Source organism: Nicotiana tomentosiformis, chromosome 11 (genome assembly GCF_000390325.3).
Source record: "Nicotiana tomentosiformis chromosome 11, ASM39032v3, whole genome shotgun sequence".
NCBI lineage: Eukaryota > Viridiplantae > Streptophyta > Magnoliopsida > Solanales > Solanaceae > Nicotiana > Nicotiana tomentosiformis.
In genome coordinates, this window is record NC_090822.1 from 12743350 (window position 1) to 12766241 (window position 22892).

At 36.0% G+C, this 22892-nt stretch overlaps 2 protein-coding genes across 2 annotated transcripts in view; both read right to left on the reverse strand.

Annotated features, from left to right (window-relative positions):
* Positions 1-2642, reverse strand: part of LOC104093754 (dicer-like protein 4) — a 55549-nt gene extending 52907 nt beyond the window's left edge. The window contains exon 1 of the mRNA XM_070188006.1: positions 2327-2642. Coding sequence (XP_070044107.1) covers positions 2327-2484 — 158 coding nt within the window. The 5' untranslated portion in view covers positions 2485-2642. The remainder of the gene's footprint in view (positions 1-2326) is intronic.
* Positions 2643-6419: 3777 nt separating this feature from the next.
* LOC104120606 (leucine-rich repeat receptor-like protein kinase TDR) lies at positions 6420-9997 on the reverse strand. Its single transcript, XM_009632410.4, has 2 exons — positions 7278-9997; positions 6420-6910 (listed from the first exon to the last, which is right to left on the reverse strand). Exons 1-2 carry the CDS (start codon positions 9874-9876, stop codon positions 6606-6608), a joined length of 2904 nt encoding a protein of 967 aa, XP_009630705.1. The 5' UTR covers positions 9877-9997; the 3' UTR covers positions 6420-6605.
* Positions 9998-22892: the final 12895 nt, after the last annotated feature.

Here is a 22892-nt window from a genome sequence, read left to right on the forward strand (position 1 = left end):
TATTAAGATGGTTCGAGATACAATGAACCGTGCTGGATAATGTGAAGGCTGGCTCTAGTTAGTTGGGTCTAACACGGGGCATGGAATGTTGCTCTATTAGCACTTATATGGGTAACATGGAGAGAGAAAGAGCAGAGCTCTTAAAGGACAAAGCTTGCTTGGTACGTTTAAGGAATAGCCTCTTGTTTTTAATGTGTTTTTGGTATACCAATGAGATTCCTTGTTTTATAGAAGATTGGTGTCTTTCCTAAATAATCACATCTTTATATAGATTCTCTATTTTTTACTTCCTTTGGCATTAAAAAAGGCAGCCCGGTGCACTAAGCTCCCGCTATGCGCGGGGTCCGGGGAAGGGCCGGAACCACAAGGGTCTATTGTACGCAGCCTTACCCTGCATTTCTACAAGAGGTTGTTTCCTTTTGCATATGGGAGCTTTTTCCTTTTTCGTAAAATTACACTTTACTTCATAATTAAATAATATACCCAAGGGAATGGTTTAGTGGCCAATGAAGTGGGAGGAGAATCATGAGGTCTCGGGTTCAAATCTCAATGGAGGCAAAAAAAACTAGGTGATTTCTTGCCATCTGCCTAAATTTTGGAAGATAGAGTTACTAAATGTTTGTGCTGGAGGTACCAACTATCCCATAAATTAGTTGAGGTGCGCATAACTTGGTCCGGACACCACCGGAATAAAAAAAATAAAGATAAAAATAACAATAATAGTAATATTATAAAATAGTATGAGATAAGGCGAAGATCCTATATTCAAGCTATGTTCCTCAGACTCTTTACAAAATATTGTCGGGTGCGTATTGGATCCTCCAAAGTAGTGCATTTTCGGAGGATCCGAAACGGATGCAACAGTATTTTGGAGAGTCCGAGCAACATAGAATTCAAGTCAATACACCCTTATAAACAAGAATTTTCACGTGTTTGATCCCAAAAAAAGGTGCTTTAGCCTGCTCGCCTTCCAATCAAAGAGGCTGAGAGACTCGAAAGCTTCACTTCATTCGCTTCTCGGAAGCTGCACAACTCTGCACGTGACAAATGCTGAGTCTCATTGTCACTTGTTATCAAAAACAATTTCCTTGTGTTCAATCCCCTGAAGAAAAAGGGCGCAAGCCCGCAGTGAGGAAACATTAATGTGTCCCTTCTTTAACAAGCTTACACTTTTTGAGTTGGTCAAACTATTCAACATCATCCACCTCGCCTTTGAATGATATATACACTTGAAAAACCTTTATTTAATATATATTACTATAAATTTCACACAAACCACCGCACAGCTCAACTATATGCGTACACACAAATAATTATTTATATACACAAATAATCTATAAAATATTTCTTTATCTATTTTGACGAGGAGCTTTAGCTCAACGATAAAAGTTGTTGCCACGTCACTGGAAGGTTGCGGGTTCAAACTACTGAAACAACCTCTTGTGAAAATGCACTGTAAGCAGGGGCGACTCTAAAGGCTCGGGCAGTGAGGTCGTTGCCTTAGGCCCCAAGAATTTGAAGGCCCCAAATTTATTTTAAATTATTATTATTATTACTCTATATTATATAATTTATATAAATAATTACTATAAAGAAAAGTGTTACAGTATATTTTTTCATTGAGGTTATTTTATACCAATAAATTTATAAATTATGATAATTTTCTTGTCAGTTAGGGGTAGGTATAAACCTTCATTCACTGATTAATTAGTATATTTGTTTCATTCTTCAATTTTAATTTTATCCTTTTTATATATGAACTAAGTTATATATATCGACAACATAATAAATATTTTTTACAATGTTCTCTGAAACTACATGAACACAAAAGTATTCATGGACCGTCTTTTTAGAGTAATTCGACATATTATATTAGGTTGTTTACAATCTATTTTAAATATTCACCAATAAGTGCTAGTTAATAGAATGAAGTATAATTATTGCTTAATTGATCAGAAGGAGTAAATATTTTTGACACCGTTAATGCTCAAAATTTAAGATATTACGTTATGTACATTTATTTCTTTTTCTTGTTTGTGATGATAGCCAAATCAAAATTTGTGCACCAGTCCACCACTTTATTTTTTGTGCTCTTCTTCCTATTTTGTTGTTTAAAAAGCAAATTCTATTGTTAGTGTAAATATGGCAGCCTATTTCTCTAAATTTTTAAGTTGGGCAAACTATTTAACATCACCACAAAGTTTTAGTTGATAGTGTATGATTCTATAAAATCTCACAAACCATGACACAACAAAAATATATGTACAAAAATAATCTTCAAAATATACATTTAGCAATTTTGCACCCACAAGAGCAAAGAACTTACTTTCTAGCAATTTTTCTGGGGTCTTTCTCTGGTTTCTGAACTGAAACAGGGGAATCTGTGTCGCCATTGAGAGACAGAGCAGAAAGCTGCTCAGTGATCGGTGAAGTTGCAGCACTTCGTGGACTCTCAGTGTCGTTCTCAAAATCGCCGCCTTCCATGACGGTGGCAGTGGCGGTGGCGGTGGCGGAAGTACCGGTAGTGTGTCGGCGGCAGAAAAAAAGGTGATTGACTTTCAGTTGACTGGGAGAAGTGAATGTTTTCTTTTTGTTTAGCTTACTTGGAGAAGTGGGTTTCTTCAGGTGCGCCTTTTGAAAAAGAAAATATGCTGACACTGTTCAATGATGTATCAAACGCATCTCACTTCCTACCAAACTCCTCACCTTTTTTATTTTGGTTTTTGTCTATTTTTTTTTAATTTAAGTATAAAGTCACCATAATATAATTTTTGTTACGTGGTGAGGCTTTGGATTTCCGAGAACATGACTTTTGATAGGAAGTTATGAAGATCGAGTATTAGGATTGTAGGTTAGGAGGTAGTTGAGTGTACCTTACTTCGTACCTTTGTGAGACTAGTATGGTAGGGTTTTTTACCGATGTCAGCTAGTGGCAACGTTGTGTCTTACTACTCTTTTATTTTCCATAGTGTCGCGTCTATGTACTGTCTATCACGTTTACTTTGCATCTATTTTCTCATTTCCATGATGTTATTTTTTCATATTGTCTCTTTTAGGCTTCTTGAGCCGAGGGTCTTTCGGAAACAGTCTCTCTACTCCCTCGGGGTAAGGGTAAGGTCTGCGTACACACTACCCTCCCCAAACCCCACTAGTGGGATTTCACTGGGTTGTTGTTGTTGTTGTTACATTGCAGGATATATTAGGGAAAATAATATATATATATATATATATATATATATATATATATATATATATATATATTATTAGTTATATATCTTATTCAATATTATTTTTATACATACCAAACTATGATATTAGCTATACCTTGATTTTTAATACATGAATAATCATGTATAAAGATGTAATTGTTTTTTCAAAACCTTTTTCAAATTCTTTCTAACGTTTTTTGAGGGTATCTTTGTAAACAAATAATTTTTAAAAAATAATAATGTGATGCATGTTATTTTTAATACATCAAACCAAACACTCGATAAGAAATAATCCCAACATACCTAATCCAGCACTACTTATACGTTATATTCAATACTATTCTTATATACCCTAACAAACGACCCTTAGTGTAACTCTATTTCACTTATAACCTATTTGGCCAAGGTTCTTTTTGCCCCATATTTTTTTTTTTTTTTTTTTTACCAAAAGTGTATTTTTCAAAGTTAAGGTATTTGACCAAGCTTTTAGAAATTTTTTTTTTTTTTTTGATTAGAAGTACAAATAACTTTTGATAGGTAGAAAAAATATTTTATTTTCAAACGTACTTTTCTAAAAATCACTTTTGAGAAAAATACAATTAAAATTACTTTTGAAAAATTGGCAAAATACTAATTGCTTCTTAAAATTGCTTGTAAAATTAATTAGCCAAACACAAACTGTTTTTTTACCAAAATAAATTTATTTTTGTAACTTCATACATTATTCATGTGTATTTTTGTTTTTTATTTTGAGGGGGGAGGAACCTGCATACCAATTGTAATTTGATATACCAATGGAGCCCACTTTTACCTATTAAAAGTTCAACTCACATATCATGCTAAGCATTCAAATCAAACTAAACAAACATGAAAGAGTTGTATGTGCTTCAATTTTTGTCGACTATATCACAACATTTTTATTTCATAACATACTTTTTCTGGTTTACCTATATAGTTTCATCTTGCTGCTCAAAGGATGATATCTGGTTTACCTATGTAGGTCACTTCAGAATGGGCTAAAAGATTTGCGGCCATATGCACTGGACTAAGTGGGCGTTTGGACGTAAGAATTGTAAAATTTCAAAAAAATGTGAAAATGGTATTTGAAATTTAGAGTTGTGTTTGGACATGAATGTAATTTTGGGCTGTTTTTGAAGTTTTGTGAATAATTTGAGTGAAAATTTTGAAAAACAGTTTTTTGGAGTTTTTCAAATTTTTGAAAATTTACAAAATGCATTTTCAAGTGAAAATTGAAAATTTTATGAACAAACGTTTATTTCGGAAAAAAGTGAAAATATTTTAAAAAAAAGAAAAAAAATTCTTATGTCCAAACAGGCTCTAAAAAAGAGGTAATCCCTTTTCTATTCAAGAAAATGAAAAGAATGAAATGATGCTAAAACATGAAGCAAAAAATGAAATGAAAAATTCTTTCATCTATCTTCCTTTTGTGGGTTATGAACCTACATCAGTCTATATTTTTTTTGTTTTCATTAGGTACCCTTACCAAATAGTTCAAATTACACGTCAAGATTTGGAAGGAGAAGGCCTAGAAACCTGTTGTATTCAACAACTAATCTAAGATATAATATCACTTTAGAATCAATCCCAAATGAAGTGGGGGCATTTGCATATATACCCATTTTTGGGCCACAATTAAATTTATATCCGTATTGCACAAAATTTTGTAAAGTGTACCCGCTCGGATCTGAAACAGTTCAATCTTTCCAATGCAATGTGAGAAATCAAGTCAGAAGTTTTCTTATTTCAACTGCAACTTCGGAATCCAAATCTTAAGTAGTTCAAGCTTTTCAAAGCAACTTCAAAACATAAACTTGCTTTTCGAATTTCAACGGTCCAACACACGATTCAACACGCAAATCTACTCCAAATGAATTTAAATTTGAAACATAACTTTCAAATATCATAAAGCAAAAATCTCAATCATCAAATTGTTAAAACAACAACAATTTTAACAAACTCATTTTGCAACTAAAGAAGAATTAGAGAAAAATATATGTATATAAAGTTATTAAAAATTGGGTATCAGTTAAACTTTTTTTTAAAAAGTGAATACAAATTCAATCGGTGGCGCAAAACTGAATCCACATGAAAATTTTACAACAAAATAGGCGATACATAAAGTATAAGCTCATCTTGAGAATAAGAATCTTTATAATGTGAAAGCTTATCTTGAGTACACTTGAGAATAAGAATCTTTATAATGTGAAAGCTTATCTTGAGTACGCATATTTAGATGATGACATTGACATTCACATGTGAAAAAAAAATAAAAAAAATAGTGACATCCAGAGGCGGAGTCAGAATTTTAAGTATATGGCTTCTGAAACCTGGGACATGGTAAGTTACTGGGTTCGGGAAATTATTTACGCATATTAAGTAGATTTCTTAACACAAATACAAGGTCTGAGCCGAAGCTACTGAGTTCTATAGAACCCGTAGCTAGACTTGTAGCTCCACCATTGAGTGACACTATATTGCTACATAAAGAGACAAGCCCTTCACCAAATAGTTTGTAGAAATACGAGCTACAACAACAAACAACAACTACGCCTCATGCCTTGTTGTTGCCATTGCACATCCACCTTTACATAGTCCAAGAGCTATGTTGCTATGATCCTCCAAAATTGCTATTACACAGTATCGAATCCTCTGAAAATGCAAAACTCTTAGAGGATTTGACACGCACCTGAGGTTTTTTTTTGAAGGATTCAAGCAACATATGTCGAGAGAAGATAGGGTGTATCTACACTTGTTGCGCCATTGTACATCCACCCTTATATAGTACAAGAGCTATATTGTTCCGATCCTCCAAAAATACTACTACACCTATGTCGAATCCTCTAAAAATATAAAACTCTTAGATGATCTGACACGTACGTGAAACATTTTTTAAAGATTCTAGCAACATATGTCGAGAGAAGATACTCTATACTTATAGATAAAGAGGGGTTTTCAAGAAATGATGCTAGCAAGCCTAGCCAAGGCACAAACCTTTTTGTTACTCCATATAAAGTGACTCTTGTAGGAATCTAAGTTTGAGTAATTTATAACTGATTATGACAATATTCTGAAGGATAACTTTCAGTTACTCAGTAGCATAAAGTACCACTTTAGCATCAGTACCATATGAATATGGGAATAGTTACTCTATAATAGTATTTCATTCTCAAGAATAAAGCACATCCAAAAAAAGATAAAATAGCAGACCTTATATTGCTGAGGACAGAACATACTTACATTCCTCTACTTTACATAAAAAAACACTCTATTGAAATCAACTGAAAATAACAAAGATACTTTACAATATACTTATGCTTCAGAGTTATCTAATCATGTCTAAATATTGGCCTTTGGCCTTCTAGTTAAAGAGCATTATTACCCTTGTTTCTTCAATCCAGAGAGCTGTTTTAGCGCTTCTTCCATTGATGGCCGATCTGAGGGTCTATTTCTGGTGCAAAGCGAAGCGACTTCAAGAACCAATTTTATTTCCTCTTGGACCGAGTTCGATGGAGCAACATCATTCTCATACAAAACCTCTCTCAAAAGAGCCTCTTTGGAGGTATTCTGTAGGCTCGTCGCTGCATTTGACAGCTTTCCGTTTGTTAAGATTTCAAGAATGACCTCACCAAAGTTGTATATGTCCCTGTAAAGTTCTTCCTTTATAGCTCGGTCAATTTCACCTGTTCGATACAATTAAACACGATTTACAACAAGAATACAGGCTAATAACTTATGTCATCATTCAAATTAAGATCATTAAACACTTTTTATGGTAAATAAAGGGCAACCCGGTGCACTAAGCTCCCGCTATGCACGGGTCCGGAAAAGGGCCGGACCACAAGGGTATATTGTACGTAGCCTTACCTTGCATTTCTGCAAGAGGCTATTTCCATGGTTCGAACCCGTGACCTGCTGATCACATGACAACAACTTTTCCAATTACGCCAAGGCTCCTCTTCGCTTTTCAACAAAAAAAGCTTATGGTAACTACTTAACAAAAACATTTACTGCAGACGGCATCTTCTAATAGAAAGTATAAGTGCATACCTGTTTCATTTCCAGCTCTTGCTAGAAATGGACCATTATTTAGCTGATTCAAGAATGTAACACCGAACTCGGTCAAATGTGGTTCCATGTTTTCATCAAAGACAATGTTATTTGCCTTTAAATCCCCATGAGGGATCGCAGGGTAGCAATTGTGATGCAGGAAACACAATCCCCTAGCAATTCCCACAATGGTTTTATACTTGGTCGCCCAATCTCTCTTCGTTCGGATCCTTTCGACCAAATTTCCATTAGGCAAGTAATCATACAACAAGTAAGCCATTTGCTTGTTGTAGCAAAATCCTAGCAATCTTGTCAAATTCTTGTGCCTTGCGCTGCCCATCCTCGATATCAAGTCCAACATAGCATTCATTCTTTCGGGTCTCCATTCGATCTTCTTCACCAAAACGGTAATTCCTGTTGGCAGAACAGCTTTGCAATCAGAACCTGCCAACGGCGGCACCAAATCTGTAACTTCTTCAACAGAACTGAAGCTCCTCAAAACATCATTCGCTGTAAACCGAGGAAGTCCACTAAAAGAAACCATTTTCCACTTCCCTTTACCTCGTCTTCTGAAGTGAAGCACGCCAAAAACAGCAGCTGTAATAGCCAATACTACGACTCCACAAGTTATAAGAACCCAAGCCAACTTCTGTGTCCTTCTACTTCCTAACTCTAGTCCATTCGGTCCGTGGCGACAAGGCCTCAACGGTTCCCCACAAAGCTTAGGATTACCCCAAAAGGCACTACTATCCATCACCTTAAAACTCTTCTCAATTGGGATCGAACCCGATAGATTATTGAACGACACATTAAGAAGTTTTAAGCTAGAAGAGCTTCCAAACTTAGCAGGAATTGAACCGCTAAAACCATTGTGTGACAAGTCTACAACACTAATACTAGGAAGACTAGCAAGTTCAACAGGTATATGACCAGTTAAGTCATTGTTGGCCAAATCTATACTCACAAGACTTTGGCAATTGCTGATACTTTGTGGCATAATACCTGAAACATTGTTCATACTCAACTCGAGAACGAGTAAAGATTTGCATGGTCCAAAAGGAGGAAAATCTCCTGAAATACTACAATTAGTAGCTGAGAAATTCTGTAGTGACAAAGACAATGCCTTTTCTGGTATTATACCTCCAAGATTTGGATTATTAGACACATTGAAGTATTGAAGCTTTGAAACTAAGGCAATATTAGCAGGAATCCCTCCACCAAACCTATTTCTAGACATATCAACATATGACAAATCAGGAAAATTGCCAAAGTTCAAGGAAATATCACCTGAGAATGAATTATCTTCGATTCGGATTCGAACAAGAGAGGAACAATTGGACAATGATGGAGAAACTCCACCACTGAAATTGTTAGAAAAAAGGATCAATTTTAATAACACCCCATTTGAACATATATCTGGTGGAATGTTACCAACAAAATAGTTTGTTGAAACATCTAAATATTTCAACTTTGAATACTTTCCTAAGTCTTTTGGTAGTGACCCTGAAAAGAAATTGTCCCAAATAAGAAGAGTATCAAGCAATGGAAGCTTAGCAATACCTTTAGGAATAGTTCCACTCAAGTCATTATACATAACACTAAGAAGTTTTAGATTTTTCAACTCAGAAAAACTCTCAGGAATAGACCCTAAAAGCAAATTATCAGAAAGATCCAAACTTGATAAAGATATGATTTTTCCAAACTCAAATGGGATTTTTCCATTAAGTTGATTTCTGAACAAGAAAAGTGATTCAAGATTTGTCAAATTACTTAGCTCTTTTGGTATTGAACCAGATAAATTTGCACCAGCAATATCAAGATACTGAAGCTTACTCATATTCCCTAATTCCCAAGGAATACTTCCTTCATATGTATTATAACCAATTTCCATATGAGTAACTGTTTTCAACATTCCTAATTCTGATGGTATTTTACCACTTAGTGAATTTCCAGCTAAGTGAATAAAATCAAGATTCTTGAATGAACCAAATTCAGAAGGGATTTGACCACTGAAATAACTACCTGCAAAATTCAGTACTTTGAGTGACTCAATTTGTGAAACATCTTTAGGTAAAGGACCTGAGAAACTGTTACTAAAAGCATCAAGAATCACTAGATTAACAAGATTTGATATTCCACTAGGAAAATGACCAGAAAAATTGTTTCTACTTATATCCAAACTTTTCAGCTTTGTGAGGTTGAAAATCCCAACAGGAAGTTTCTCAGAAAATGAGTTGTGACTCAAATTCAGATCAACAAGGTCAGTAAAATGATTGAATTGACCTTCTGAAAAAAATCCACCAAGATTTTTCACTGAAAGATCCAAACCAATGATCAAAGAGGAATTTTCGTTGCATTTTACACCAGACCAAGAACATGCAAATATTTTATCAGTAGGACTAGTGACTCCAGAATCAGAAGGCAAGATCCAGTCACTTATACTGTTTGAATGATCAAGAATTTCAGATTTTAAGCTCAAGAGTGCTTCTGTAAAAGGATCAACAGCTAAAACTGGGACACAAATTAGAGAAAGGAAAATCAAGAAAGTAGTAGTAGTGATGTACAAAGGCTGATAAAGTATCCCCATTGGGACTTGCATTAGTAGTAGAAGTGAAGAATAAGGGAAAGAAGAAGAAAAAAACCAACACTACGAAAATAACCAAAACTGTGTCACAGCTTATGTTATACTCTAGTACTAGTATTCCACAAGTTTTTTTTTGTTGCATTGGGACTAGAGAATGATTGATAAAAGAGGAGAATGAATTAAATTAAATTTTCATTAAGGGGCAAGTAAGGACACAACGGTACACTAAGTTTCTGCTATGCGCGAAGCAGGGTCTAAGAAAGGGCCGGACAACAAGTATCTATGGAAATAATACGTAGTCTTACCATATATTTCTGCAAGATATTATTTTCACGGTTCGAACTCATGACCTTCTAATAATATGACAGCAATTTTATCAGTTATGCCAACACTCTTTCTTAATTTTTATTTTTATTAAGGGGTGATTAGTTGAAATGAGAATATGATTGAGTTTGCTTTTTGAGAAACAAATAGGGGACCATTTGAGGGAATAATTTAGTTTATTAGAATTGTGTTTGCCATTAAAGAATAAATTGAAGAACTTTTTCCTGTACGTGGGCATCTTTTTATCTACCTTTTTATTAATTCATCCAAATCCATGCACAAACGGTTATTAATCCAACTTTTCTTGGAATTTTGCGGTGCAATTATTTTGGTCAATAACTGAGAAAATAGTAAAACACTATTTTTGAGGTAATTAATGATGTGACACTCAAACAAAAGGTTTCTTGGTTTTTGAATATTAAAACTTTTTATGTACTTCATTACTTACAAGTTGTGAGTTGTCCATAAACTAGATAAATCACAAAGGTCAATGCTAAGAAAGGGTAATTTTGGAATGACAACGTTCAACTCACATAGGTGTATTAACTTATGCTCCCTCCCTCCGTCTCATATTATCTATTCGTGATTTTAAAAAATAATTATCTTAAACTATTTATCAATTTAGATAAGATGAAATTAATTATTTTTGCTCATTTTACCCTTAGTAGTAATTGTTCATGAAAATGAAGATGACTCATAAATAAAATAAATATTCAATGAACATAGAATATATTTTAAAACATAAATAAATGTAAAATAGTCAAAAATCCCTTCTAATTAATATTTTTTAAGGGTCTTGTAAAAGAAAAATATGATAAATAATTTGAGATGGAAGGAGTATAGATTAGAGGGTAACGAAATTTTGGATTACTGAATAGTTTATTAGCTGTAAAAGATTATTTTGTTTCCTCATAATATTAATATATAATTGCTATAAATAATTATTAGTAGTTGACTTTAGGTGGTATAAGATGAGCTTAAAATAAATTGACATAGTTAGTGAGAATTTATATTGTTCGAAGCGTGGCTATTGTTGTCGCGAACTCTTAAAAGGAGTACTATATAAAGCTCAAGGATATGGCTAAATGTGTTATGAATTTGGTGAAACCAATTCTACATTCCAGTAGAAAAAATAAGGTCGTAAATGATTTTTTCTCGTCGACATTTTAATAGTTAGTTATTCAATATCAATATATAATTAGAGACGAATGAGTCGATAAAGATGTGCAAAAACTAACTCAAGTATATATAAAGAAAGAGAGTGTGGTAAAGCTATATATATATATATATATATATATATATATATATATATATATATATATATATATGTGACATTGTTGTCATGATTGTTATGCATTAATTATTTGCGGACTTAGCAACTTAGTAATAATTGTTATTCAAGAACATAATTAGTAGTACTATTAAGGAATATATGCAATGATTACTAGGTCATACCTAGATCAAACCTAGTTCCTTTAATTTGTTCTCTTTTGTTTTAAATCTTGCTTCCTCCAATGGGTTACAAATGATAATTTTTTTAATTTATAGTTTTCTGTTATCATGCACTCATTTTAAGATTCGATTCATTTGTATTTGCAAGGCTTAATAAATGAAAAATGCTCTTCACCAGAATTTTTTTCATTTCTAGAATTCAAATCCGAAATTTTTAGTTAAAAGTGAAAGAATTTTATTCATGTCACTACAATATTTTTTCTTTTCTTCATATTTTAACAAGGAAAGAGAAGAGGCTAAACTATAGGTTATAAATGGTGAGGAAACCATTGCAATTGAACTTGTGACACTAAACTTCAAATTGTGACATTGACTACTGAAGTATCTCAGCAACAACGACATTGTGCTTTTCTGTGCTTGTGTTTTTTCCTACGTTTTAAGTGAAATTGGATATTTATCGATAATTATATAATTTCACATAAAAATATATTCTTTTACACACATAAAACGAAAACGTGAGACGAAATTCCTACTCATATATATCCACTTGCAAGTAGAGGTGTTCATCAATCAGTTCAATGTAATTTTAACACAATTCGGTTCAATTTTTTAATTATTTTTTAAAATTATAAATTGAAATTGTAATAATTTTCAGTTATAAAATTTTAACTTTTTCCTGAATAAAAGTATATATGTCCAAATAATTCAACTTTCAATTCAATTTATATTTATATTTTTTAACGTCAATCAAATAATATTCAGGGGCCAATCGGCATATGCAGTCTACCGATTACGGGTTAATTTGAACTTATAAATTTCGATAATGGAGTATAAATATATATATGTAAACTTAGTAAAATCTTAACAAATATTATAATTGAGCCCATAATTTTAATAGTAAAATAAGTTTAATGCTGAAAATTTTAAAAATTAAACACATTAAATTTAAATCTTGAGTCTGACTCTCATAACATCCGTAACGGATTCATTTAATGAATCATGAACATGCTTGCTTACAAGAAACTAAAATGGAACACGAGGGATAGCAAAGAGGGAGGTCAAAAGAGTGAGTAAAAAAGGATTACAATTATGACAAAAGCAACTCTCTTTCCCCACTTGCTTTCAAAAAATAGTTATTCTCATGCCTTTATCCTTTCGTGTCATTGAAGCTATGTGTAATACTCTCCGATCCATATTTAGTTTTTGATATATCCCCTAAGAAAATCCGAACTCTTAGAGAAAAAAAATATATTCATAAAATTACTTTTAATTAATTGTTACTTTGACATATTGGGATATGTAAATAAGGATAAATTTTGAAAAGATAAAATTAATTTTTTCTTGATTATGTAAAAAAACACTTATTTTGGACCAAAATAAAAAGGCCAAAAAATCAATTATTATGGACAGAAGAGAGTATTACTTTTTTTTCTCGAATATTCGGTATTCGCTTTGGGATTTTGATTAAATCTAATTCGTGCCATGCAAGGTTTATTAAAAAGAAATGCTTCATACCAAATCCCGAAGTCAAAATATCTAATTAAGGATGAATAAATCTTTTCTATCTTCTCTTGCCTAGATCATTATGCCTTTCGTGCATGTCGAAACTTACTCGACAAAAAAATTTGCTACCTTATGGTTGTTATAGTTACGGTCGCCGTTCATCAAAAGTTTCGTCGCCAACTCTTTTATTATCATGTCACCAACTTTCTTGACCTTCCGGCGCTGAGTAGCTTCCATACATGATCTTACGAGTTTGCGGATTATACAAAAACTAAAAACCCTCGAGATTACCCTTTGGACCTTGCCATGCATGCATTGATGTTGACCACTGCATGCTACTTTGTGACCCTTTTACATTAATTGCTCTACTATTTGACCCTACTGCCCTACTACGTAGGGTTAGTTAAGTAAGCCACTGCCTATGTTTTTTCTGAATTAAGAAAAGAGGAAAAGTTTGTGGAAAAAGAAAAATGATAAATATTTATTAATCTTTTAGACAAGTTTAATTAATTATTATGCTCAATTAGAAGTGAAATATATGAGTTTTTGTTATATTTGATCACAATTAAACTACTTTTAAACTAAAAAGAAACTACTAGTATTATAGTAGGTGTCAATCTACCATAACTATTCTTCTTTATCCAGATTTGAAATGGAACTTAGACGTGGAGGTAATTAGTGAAATAAAATATAACCTGATTATCACCTGTAGGTTAATTGGAATAATTCTATATAAAGCAAAGTTAAATAATTAATCTATATAAAATTCTTTAATTAGTAAAATTTTGTTACATCTAAAAAATTCTGTGACAAATGGAATATCTTATTTAACTATTTTTTGACCTTCGAGACTATGGGTCACCAGAAATTACGCCGCTTTTAAATGCCAAAGCCATTTTAATATGATATAATTTGTCGTGATTTTTCATACAGTAAAAGTCAATTTTTTTGAAGTAAATTATTTCTCTTTTCCCTATAAAAGAAGAGAAGATTTAGAGAGGAGAAGAAAACAAAGTTACTTTTGGAGTGACAAAATACAAGCCATAGTTAGAGAAGGTGGTTTTAAATAATCCAAAAATATTTGCGTATAATAGGACAAGAAAAAGGAACCTCTTTTTTTGTATACATCAATTACATGCAATTGCACTCGAAATTGGTGAGGAGTTTGTCATTATTATTCACAGTATCTATAGAGTTCTGAATTGCATTTACTAAATGTGTACATTTTTCACGGGTTCTATACACAATTTGATGTACGAAATTAGAAGAAAGAATTGTTACTTTCAAGCGTGAACCAGGTCGGGCGGACACATGCGGATTAGTGTCCGAGCCAATTATTCAATTCGGCCGCGCAAATACTTAGTTAGACTCCTTAACCTTGATAAGAAAGTGATTATTTCATTGCTATTTTCCCAATTGAAAATTTTGTATGAATTAGGGGACGAAGGTGGATTAATAATGTGAAGTTTATGTATTTTTATAGCGTTTTTAAGTTCATACATAATAATAATTAAATTTATGATCAAATATTTAATAGAATTTCTTTTAATATATACTGATATGAGATCTTAACAAAAGCTACTTGTTTGACAAAAAAATATAGATCTTTGTTCAAATAATTAAATTTATATAAATAGGGGTTAATCTTAGCTAACAATAATATCCCTAGATGGAGTTCTTAAATAAGCAACAGATACTACATAGATACCGCCGGACAGTGACAGAGGCATACAATAAATATTCTAGAAATCATAGGCAATAATGTAGCATTCAATATCAGTGAATAGAAATAAATGACATTTAAGAAAATATAATGAATGAGTCACCCAAGAAAAGATGGAATAAGTGGATGTTCTTTCTCACAATGATGAATGATAGGCAATCCCTTGAATATTTGAGTTATTCTCGGATCTTGTGGAAAAGTATGAACAAGAATTTCAGCGAAAAGGTGTTGTTCGTCTCTTAGCAGATGAGATCTGATTCTCTTTCTCAAGTCAAAGTGTGTTTTTTTACAAATGAATATCACATGTTCCCTATCATAGTGTCTTTTTCTATTTATAGGGAACATGCTCCTTAAAAATCATAATAATACAAGTGCAGAGAATATCCACTAGAATATTCTCTGTAATATCCTATCTTGAAATTAGCCGTTATAACTTCGCCAAAAGTACTTGGCCTCTGCCTTGACCCTTGTTGACTCCCCGACTTCGTCCCTTGTTGACTCTTCGACCACAAGCTTCGCTGCTTCTTGGGCCATTTCAGCAAACGACGACTTGGGAACTCTTCCCCTAGTACTATCTTGGCTTAAATATTCTAAGGATAGATTTGACACATACAGTTAGTCCCTCCGCTTATTGAGGCCGGCTTCAGGCGGGTTCGATGGGCGAATTTTGTTCTTTGTGGTCGAAACAATTGACCGAGCTATGCAGGTCATGGTGGTTACGGCGAACTGGCAGCGTGGCCTTACGTGGGCCACACATTTCAAATGCTTCAGTTTTCCCACGCGATTTGCTGGAATTATGCTGTAAGTACCAAATTTCCTTGTTTGTAGGTATCTGATTTTTCTCATGTGCTTGGTCGTGGGATTTGACCTCTTGTCCTCTTCTCATGCAGCCAAAACCTCGCCTCCTCTTTTGGTCGGTCTCATTTCTGATTGGGTCAATCGACTTCTCCCTCACATCGCTGGGATTTATGAGTGGCCAAGTTTCTTCAGGAAGTTTGGGCTTTCTCTCCCTTCGACTTGTAAGTCCCTTTTACCATAGGTGTCTTAGTTTTTTTTTGTTTACCTTTGATGACGTTTCCCTTTCCTTGTATTTTTTTAGCTTCGGCCAAGGGATCTTCGAGGAGGCCGAGAGCTCTTGCACCCTCGTTCTAGAAAAGGAAAGCTATTACGTACTCGGCTACTGCCCCTTCTTCGACTGTGACTGATGCTGCTTTTGTCCCGGTCCCTCTCGTTGCCACGTCAGAATCTATCCCTCTTTCAGCCATGGAGACTTCGGTTGTGGAGACCTCGGTTGTGAAGACCTCAATTTCTCCCTTATACGCTCTTATAGATGAGGATGACGAACATTTGCCCAGTGATGGAGATTTGATGCCTCGTAAGATGAGGGTCGTGAACGTCGGGGGATAGGGGTCGGCGACCGCCGATGTAGCATACTGCGGTTTTATCCTTCGGGAGACGGCAACAGTGCATATCGGGAAAAGTCTAGAGGCTAGTTCCAAGGCCATTTGCTTGGAGGATACGGATATATAGCCTACGGGGGATGTGGTCGAAGGCATGGTGGGCAGTGGCAGCCCTTTTCTTCCCAGATGCGATGAGGCCTCGTCTTCGTCGGTTGCAGCGGACGTACCCTCTTCGACTGATGATAGAGGTAAGGTTGTTGCTGAGGAGGATATTGGATCCGATTCCGACATAGATGTAGACGAGCTGAGGATGATCGACGATGGGCTTACTTAGTTTGAAGTGAGGTACGAGGACTATTACGATCCCGATGGACCATAATATTCTCGTGGATACCGAGAGGATTATCCCCTCCCTTGTTCCTCTTAGTTCTGAAGTTGAGGGTATTACCCTCAAGACTATGAATGGTAGCGACCTATCGAATAACATTGTCGGCCTCGCCCTTCGGGTAAGTACATTTGCTGTTAGTGATTTCCCTTTGGTTTTGTTCTTTCATGGTCTCTAACTTCCTTTGTTCGTTTTGTAGACTGTCGTCTTGGAAATTGAGAGTGCTCATAATGAGCATAGGCGTAAAGATATCTATGTGAAGTTGAAGGACAAGTACTTTAGAGTCCTCGAGAAGTATTGGGAGCTCCGGTGTTGGCTTCGTGAAGGCGGCGATGTGCGCCAACTGAGGGAGGACTTAAAGGCCAGAGAGGAGGAGCCGATGCAGATGGTGGGGAAGTGCAGCATCATGGAGGGGACGTTGAGGAGCAATGATGAAGAGCTCGAGCTCAGCAAGGGGGTCGAAGCCTAGTGCAGTGATCTTCAAGCTCAAGTGGTTTTGCTACGAGCCCAGCTTGAGGAATGTCAATTTAGGGCGCAGGGTCTTAGTGGCAAGGTCGCCGAGAAGACGGAGGAGTTAGAGAAGGCGGAGTCTGCTTGGTCGGAGGCTTTGAGGAAGGAAGAGTCTCTTGAGGTGGTGATCCAGACTCTCCGTTCCGAGAGCGAAAATGACTTAACAACGTCCAGGCTTAAAGAAGAGCGACTCGATGGGAGGATTGGAGAGTTGGAGAAAGAGACTTCTGGCCTCTACAATCGAGTTGCTGGTTTAGAGGCCGAGAAGGCCCGATTACTGGCACATCCGTCCTCTTCCCGTACATCAGATTTTCCTAATGTTACTCAGGAGTTATATGAGGAAAGGATTCATGCCGAGGCACAATTGGATATCTTTCGAGATTTGCATACAACGGAATCCGTTTATGGGGTTCCTCAAAGATGTTCATGTTAAGGATCATGAAGTTCGAGTCGTTTGTGGGTATGATCCCGCTAAGCCTAAGGCCGGTGAGGAAGAGGGGGACGAGGGTGTAGATCGACTCGAGGAGAATGCCTGGTATGGTGCCGCATATCCTAAAGGCAAAGTTGGCGATGGTAAGGGTATTAATGGTCAAACATAACTTTTCATTAAATCGCGGCCGAGGGGTGGTAGGTGTTTGTTCGATCGTAATCGAACATAACCTTTCATTAAATCATGGACGAGGGTCGGTAGGTGTTTGTTCGAGCTTGGTCGAACATAATCTTTCTTTAAATTGCGTTCGAGGGCTGGTAGGTGTTTGTTCCAGCTTAGTAGAACATAACCTTTCATTAAATCGCGGTCGAAGGCCGATAGGTGTTTTTTCGAGCTTAGTCAAACATAACCTTTTGTTAAATCGCGGTCGATGGCCGGTAGGTATTTGTTCGAGCTTAGTCAAACATAACCTTTCGTTAAATCACGACCAAGGGCTGGTTGGTGTTTGTTCAAGCGGGGTCGAACATAACCTTTCATTAAATCGCGGTCGAGGGCCGGTAGGTCTAACATAACCTTAACACGGAAAAGGTGTGCTAATAAGTGTAAGTTTCTTATTGCTTTGACATTGTTGCTTTGGGTACGTACTTGGAGAAATTTTCAGATTTTTGGGTGTTGGATGGCGTTTCAGTCCCAGTCCCAGTCTATCTAGTCCCTTTATTTGTTGACCTGGAGAGTATTGAGAGGTTGAGCAATGGAATATTAACCACGACCCTACCTTTGCGTACTTCGACTTGAAGCGTTCCCTTCACCGCCTCGTTAAAAAACCTTCTTGAGAAAACCCAAATGGGATAAAACTCTAAGTGAGGAAAAAAGAGTACGACTTGGGGGATGCTTTTTCTCTCAGAAGTTGAAGTATTTGGGGTGGATGATATTCTAGTTGTTTGGTAGTATTTCCATTGTCTCTAGTTGGAATGAACCCTTCATTTCTTTGGCTGTGATTTTGTACGGAAAATCCAGTTTGTTCCCAACATGCCTTCTCGGGGATCTTTGCTCGTTTGAGTTTTGTCTTTCAGTATATAGTCCCCGACTTTAAGCGGCTGGACCTTTGCTTTCTTGTTGTAATAACATTCTACTTATTGTTTTTGGGCGACCATTCTTATGTAGGGAATGTCTCTTCATTCGTCAATTTCGTCGAGTTCCTGCATTCTGCTCTCGTCGTTGCTCGTGCCGCTTTCATGGGAGTACCTTAGGCTGGATTCTCCGACCTCGACTGGTATTACTGCCTCAGTCCCATAATCCAAAAAGTAGGGTGTCTCTCCTATGCTCGTCTTCGGAGTTGTTCGATAGGCCCATAATACTTTTGATAGCATTTTCGGCCATTGTACCTTAGTGTATTTTTTTATTCATGATGTTTAGGATAGACATATTGGATGACTCTACTTGCCTCTTACTCGCTAAATGGTATGGGGTTGAGAGTATCTTCTTGATATGCCATTTCTCAAAAAACTCGGCGGTTTTCTTCCCAGTAAACTGTGGTCCGTTGTAACTACTGATTTCCTTGGGTGGGCCAAATTGGCATATGATGTTTCTCCATATAAAGTTGATTACCTCATATTCCTATATTTGGGCGAATGCTCCTGCTTCTACCAATTTAGAGAAATAGTCAGGTAAAACCAAAAGGAATCGTACATTACCTCGCCCTGCTGGGAGGGCCCCACGATATCCATTGCTCATTTGATGAATGACCTAGGAGAGGTGACCGGGTGGAGGTGTTCGCTTGCTTGGAGAGTCTTTGAGGTGTACTTTTGGCACTGTTCGCATTTCCTCACGAAGTCTGCGACATCCTTTTTCATGGTGGGCCAGTAGTAACCCACCCGAATGAGGCATCTGACCAGTGCTCGATAGCAGGAATGAGCTCCGCAATGGACTTCGTGGACTTCTTCGAGGACGCGCAGGGTTTGGTTCAGCCCTAAGCACCTCGACAGAGGGCCGCCGTATGTCTTCTTGTATAGGTCGCTATGAAGGAGACTGTATCTGGCCATTTGCATTCTTTGTTTCTTGTCCTCTTTTTTGTAGCCTGGGGCTGGGAGAGTGTCGTCCTGCAAATATACGATAATGTGATTGCGCCCGTCCCAAGTTAAGTTTATGGTTCTTACCCCGATCTGGTCTAGTGATCAGTTGAGGAGGTGGACTACGCTTTTATATCCGGTTGCGATGCTTTTGGTAGCTGCGACTAGTTTGGCGAGGCCATCTTGACTTTTGTTCCGAGTTTCTCAAGAGCGTATAATTATGAGCAGGTAAGAAAGGAGGAATGCCCCTTTCATCCCGATGAGTCCTTGTCCTTGGTCTGGACGGGCCTTCTTTATAGCGGAGGGAGGGTGCGGCGGCCGCCCTGACATATGGTTGGTACCGTTCTCTGTTAGGTCACAGAATCGAATGATATCTTTTGGTACTGTCTCTTCGTTCTTTTCTGGATTCGGCTTGTACCGAGGTTAGCCGGTGAGTTGGTCCATTGAGATCGTCCTCGTCTGCCCATACCTCGGCACAATAAGCATTGTGCATTTCGTCCCAAGTGGTTGGAGGATACTTCATCAATCGGCTCAATAGTTTTCTAGTTGCTCTTGTGTTACATCCCGTACTTTAATATTAGGATGAGTCGTAGTAATCCATATGAGTTTGAAGGGATTAAGACCATTCACAAGGTTATAGAGGATTAGTGACTATGTTATTGTAAGACCCCGTAAGTTTAACAATATTGATATTGTTATATACATATGATATGTTATTTTGAGTGGAACATTTTTGTAAAAAGTTTAAAAATTATGATGTTATATAGTTATTAATATTACTACTTCCGAATATGCTTTAAATTATACACATAATATGAGGAAGTTTATGAGATATTCTTTATTGTAAAGATTGAAATTATTTTCTCACAAGAAAAGAAGGTTATCTTTTTACCATTTTAAGAATTAAGCGTACAAAAATTTATACACTTTATATGAGATTAGAAAAATTAGAAGTTGATAAAATATATGTATTTTTATATGGATGTTTTAATGAAATAATAGTGTATGCATTGATTTTATATGATACCATAATTTATTAATATTGTAATATTTTAATAGTAGTACTTTAGGATGAGGACAAGACTATTTTCGAGGTTATAAGTATTTATGATATGTCAAACAAGTGATAAGTAAGTGTTATAAAGGTAAGAGGGTAAACTAATAGAAGAAATTGAGTATTGGCGAAGTTTGTCAATTTGTTGATAAATATTTAAGTTAGATTTTTGGATAATGATTAAAGAGGCAACATCCACGTGGGATTATAGGAATTTGGCAACAAATTGTCAACTATTTATGTGCTAAGGAGGTGGTGGCAATGTTTAAAGACATTTGCACCTTTATCTCACTTTGTTAAGAATTTTATTAAGAAGACAAACATTATACGGTACTAGATTTCTTTTCTTATAGTAGCAACGTCCCATTCTTAGCATCAATAAAATTTTTGTTGAGATTTCACCTTAGCAAAACTAACCATGAAATATAGAAACTCTATTCCACACGAAATATTGCTCCTAAGTTTCAAAGTGAATCGGAATTACTTCTTAGTGTTGTAAATTAACGTGAAGCTATCAAGAACGCAACCCAAGTTTGATCCAACGTTTATGACCTTCAACGAGTTCGCATGAGCATTCGAGGTTAGATGTTATCAAAAGGATTTACTAGTCGTAGTCATCAAAAAATAGAATTGAGGTATGTTAAGGCTATCATTCCTTTTTTTTTTGGCATGATCCAAGTAACGATACGTAAACGTAATGTTATTCCATAAGTAGTTATAGTCTTAGCAGTTAAGGATGTCTATGTTATTCATTCCCGTAAAGTTATATTCAAGTAGGTCTAAGTACGTTCCTAAGTCTCTATTGAGGTATATGATAAAGATATTAATGTTTATAATATAGTGATACATACATCTTCATGCATTTACCACCGTGCTACAGCCGTTGGGCAGACATGCATATTCATTTACCATCGTTCTACGGTCGGTTGGGTAGTTACACATTTACCATCGAGCTATGGCCGGTCGGGCAGTCATGCATTTACCACCGATCTATGATCAGTTGGACAGTTACACATTTACCACCGAACTACAGTCGGTCTGGCAATTACCATTGATCAGTTGGGCAGTCATGCATCATACGATATGGATAAGAGTCTCAAAGGGAATCATTATATATATATATATATATATATATATATATATATATATATATATATATATAAGTATAATATGTATGCATATACAGTGGCACTTCAGAAATTCCGGTTGATTCTTATATGTCTTTAATTAATGTTGACTTATTGTTATATTTCAGTTCCGCCTTACATACTCGGTATATTATTCGTAGTGACATCCTTTTGTTGTGGATGCTGCATTCATGTCTGCATGTATATATAATCAGTTTGACGAGCCCTGATAGTAGACGAGGTTAGCATTTATCGAAGGATTGGTAAGACCCCGCCTCATTCAGAGTGCAGTCGAGTCTATGAGTCATTGTGTCAGAGTTTTGCTACAGACTTATGGGTAAGCCGGTACCGTGTCCCATTTGATGTCAAATAATCTTAGAGGCTTTGTAGACAGAAGTTCATTTTGTACAGTATGTCAGAGGCCTTGACGACCCATATGTATTCATGTTTTAAGAATAATGGTTCATTGATACAGAGTTTGCCCACTTATAGTTATACATTACGAGTCGTGGCCATGTTGGCCCATGATAGTTACAGACGAAAAAAAAGAGTTAAATAGTGGTTCGCTCGGGCCATTACGGAACAGGTTCCAGCCACGCCTTCGTAGGTTTGGGGCGTGACATTTTGAACCCTCTCTACTCAGCCCGTTTTGAAAAGCTACGACCGCCATCCCTTCAGATACGTTTGGCAGAGTCATCCTTACTTTGTTGAACCGGGCGAGGAAGTCCCTTAGTCCCTCTCCCAGGGACTGCTTAATGGAAAATATGTCGTTTACTCTCGCCTCATCTTTCATATATACGACATGGGTTGTTACGAATGTATCGGCCATTTCTTCATAAATTTCTATGGAGTGTGCTGGTAGTTGCGAATACCATGTTAATGCCCCTCCCATGAGGATCTCGCCAAAGTTCTTCAACAAAATGTAGGACACTTGTTCCTTGGCGAGGTCGTTGCCTTTCACGACGGTGATGTAGTGAGTCACGTGATCTTCAGGATTAGTTCTTCTATCGTATATCCTGAGGTAGGGCGGTATTTTGAAGGTCTTCGTTATGGC

Bases quoted from the DNA above. Each gene is read 5' to 3' on its own strand.
- LOC104120606 (XM_009632410.4), bottom strand. From the start codon at position 9,876: ATGCAAGTCCCAATGGGGATACTTTATCAGCCTTTGTACATCACTACT. The intron at 6,911-7,277 runs GTATGCACTTAT...TGTATCGAACAG, and splicing joins AAGAGCTGGAAATGAAACAG to GTGAAATTGACCGAGCTATA.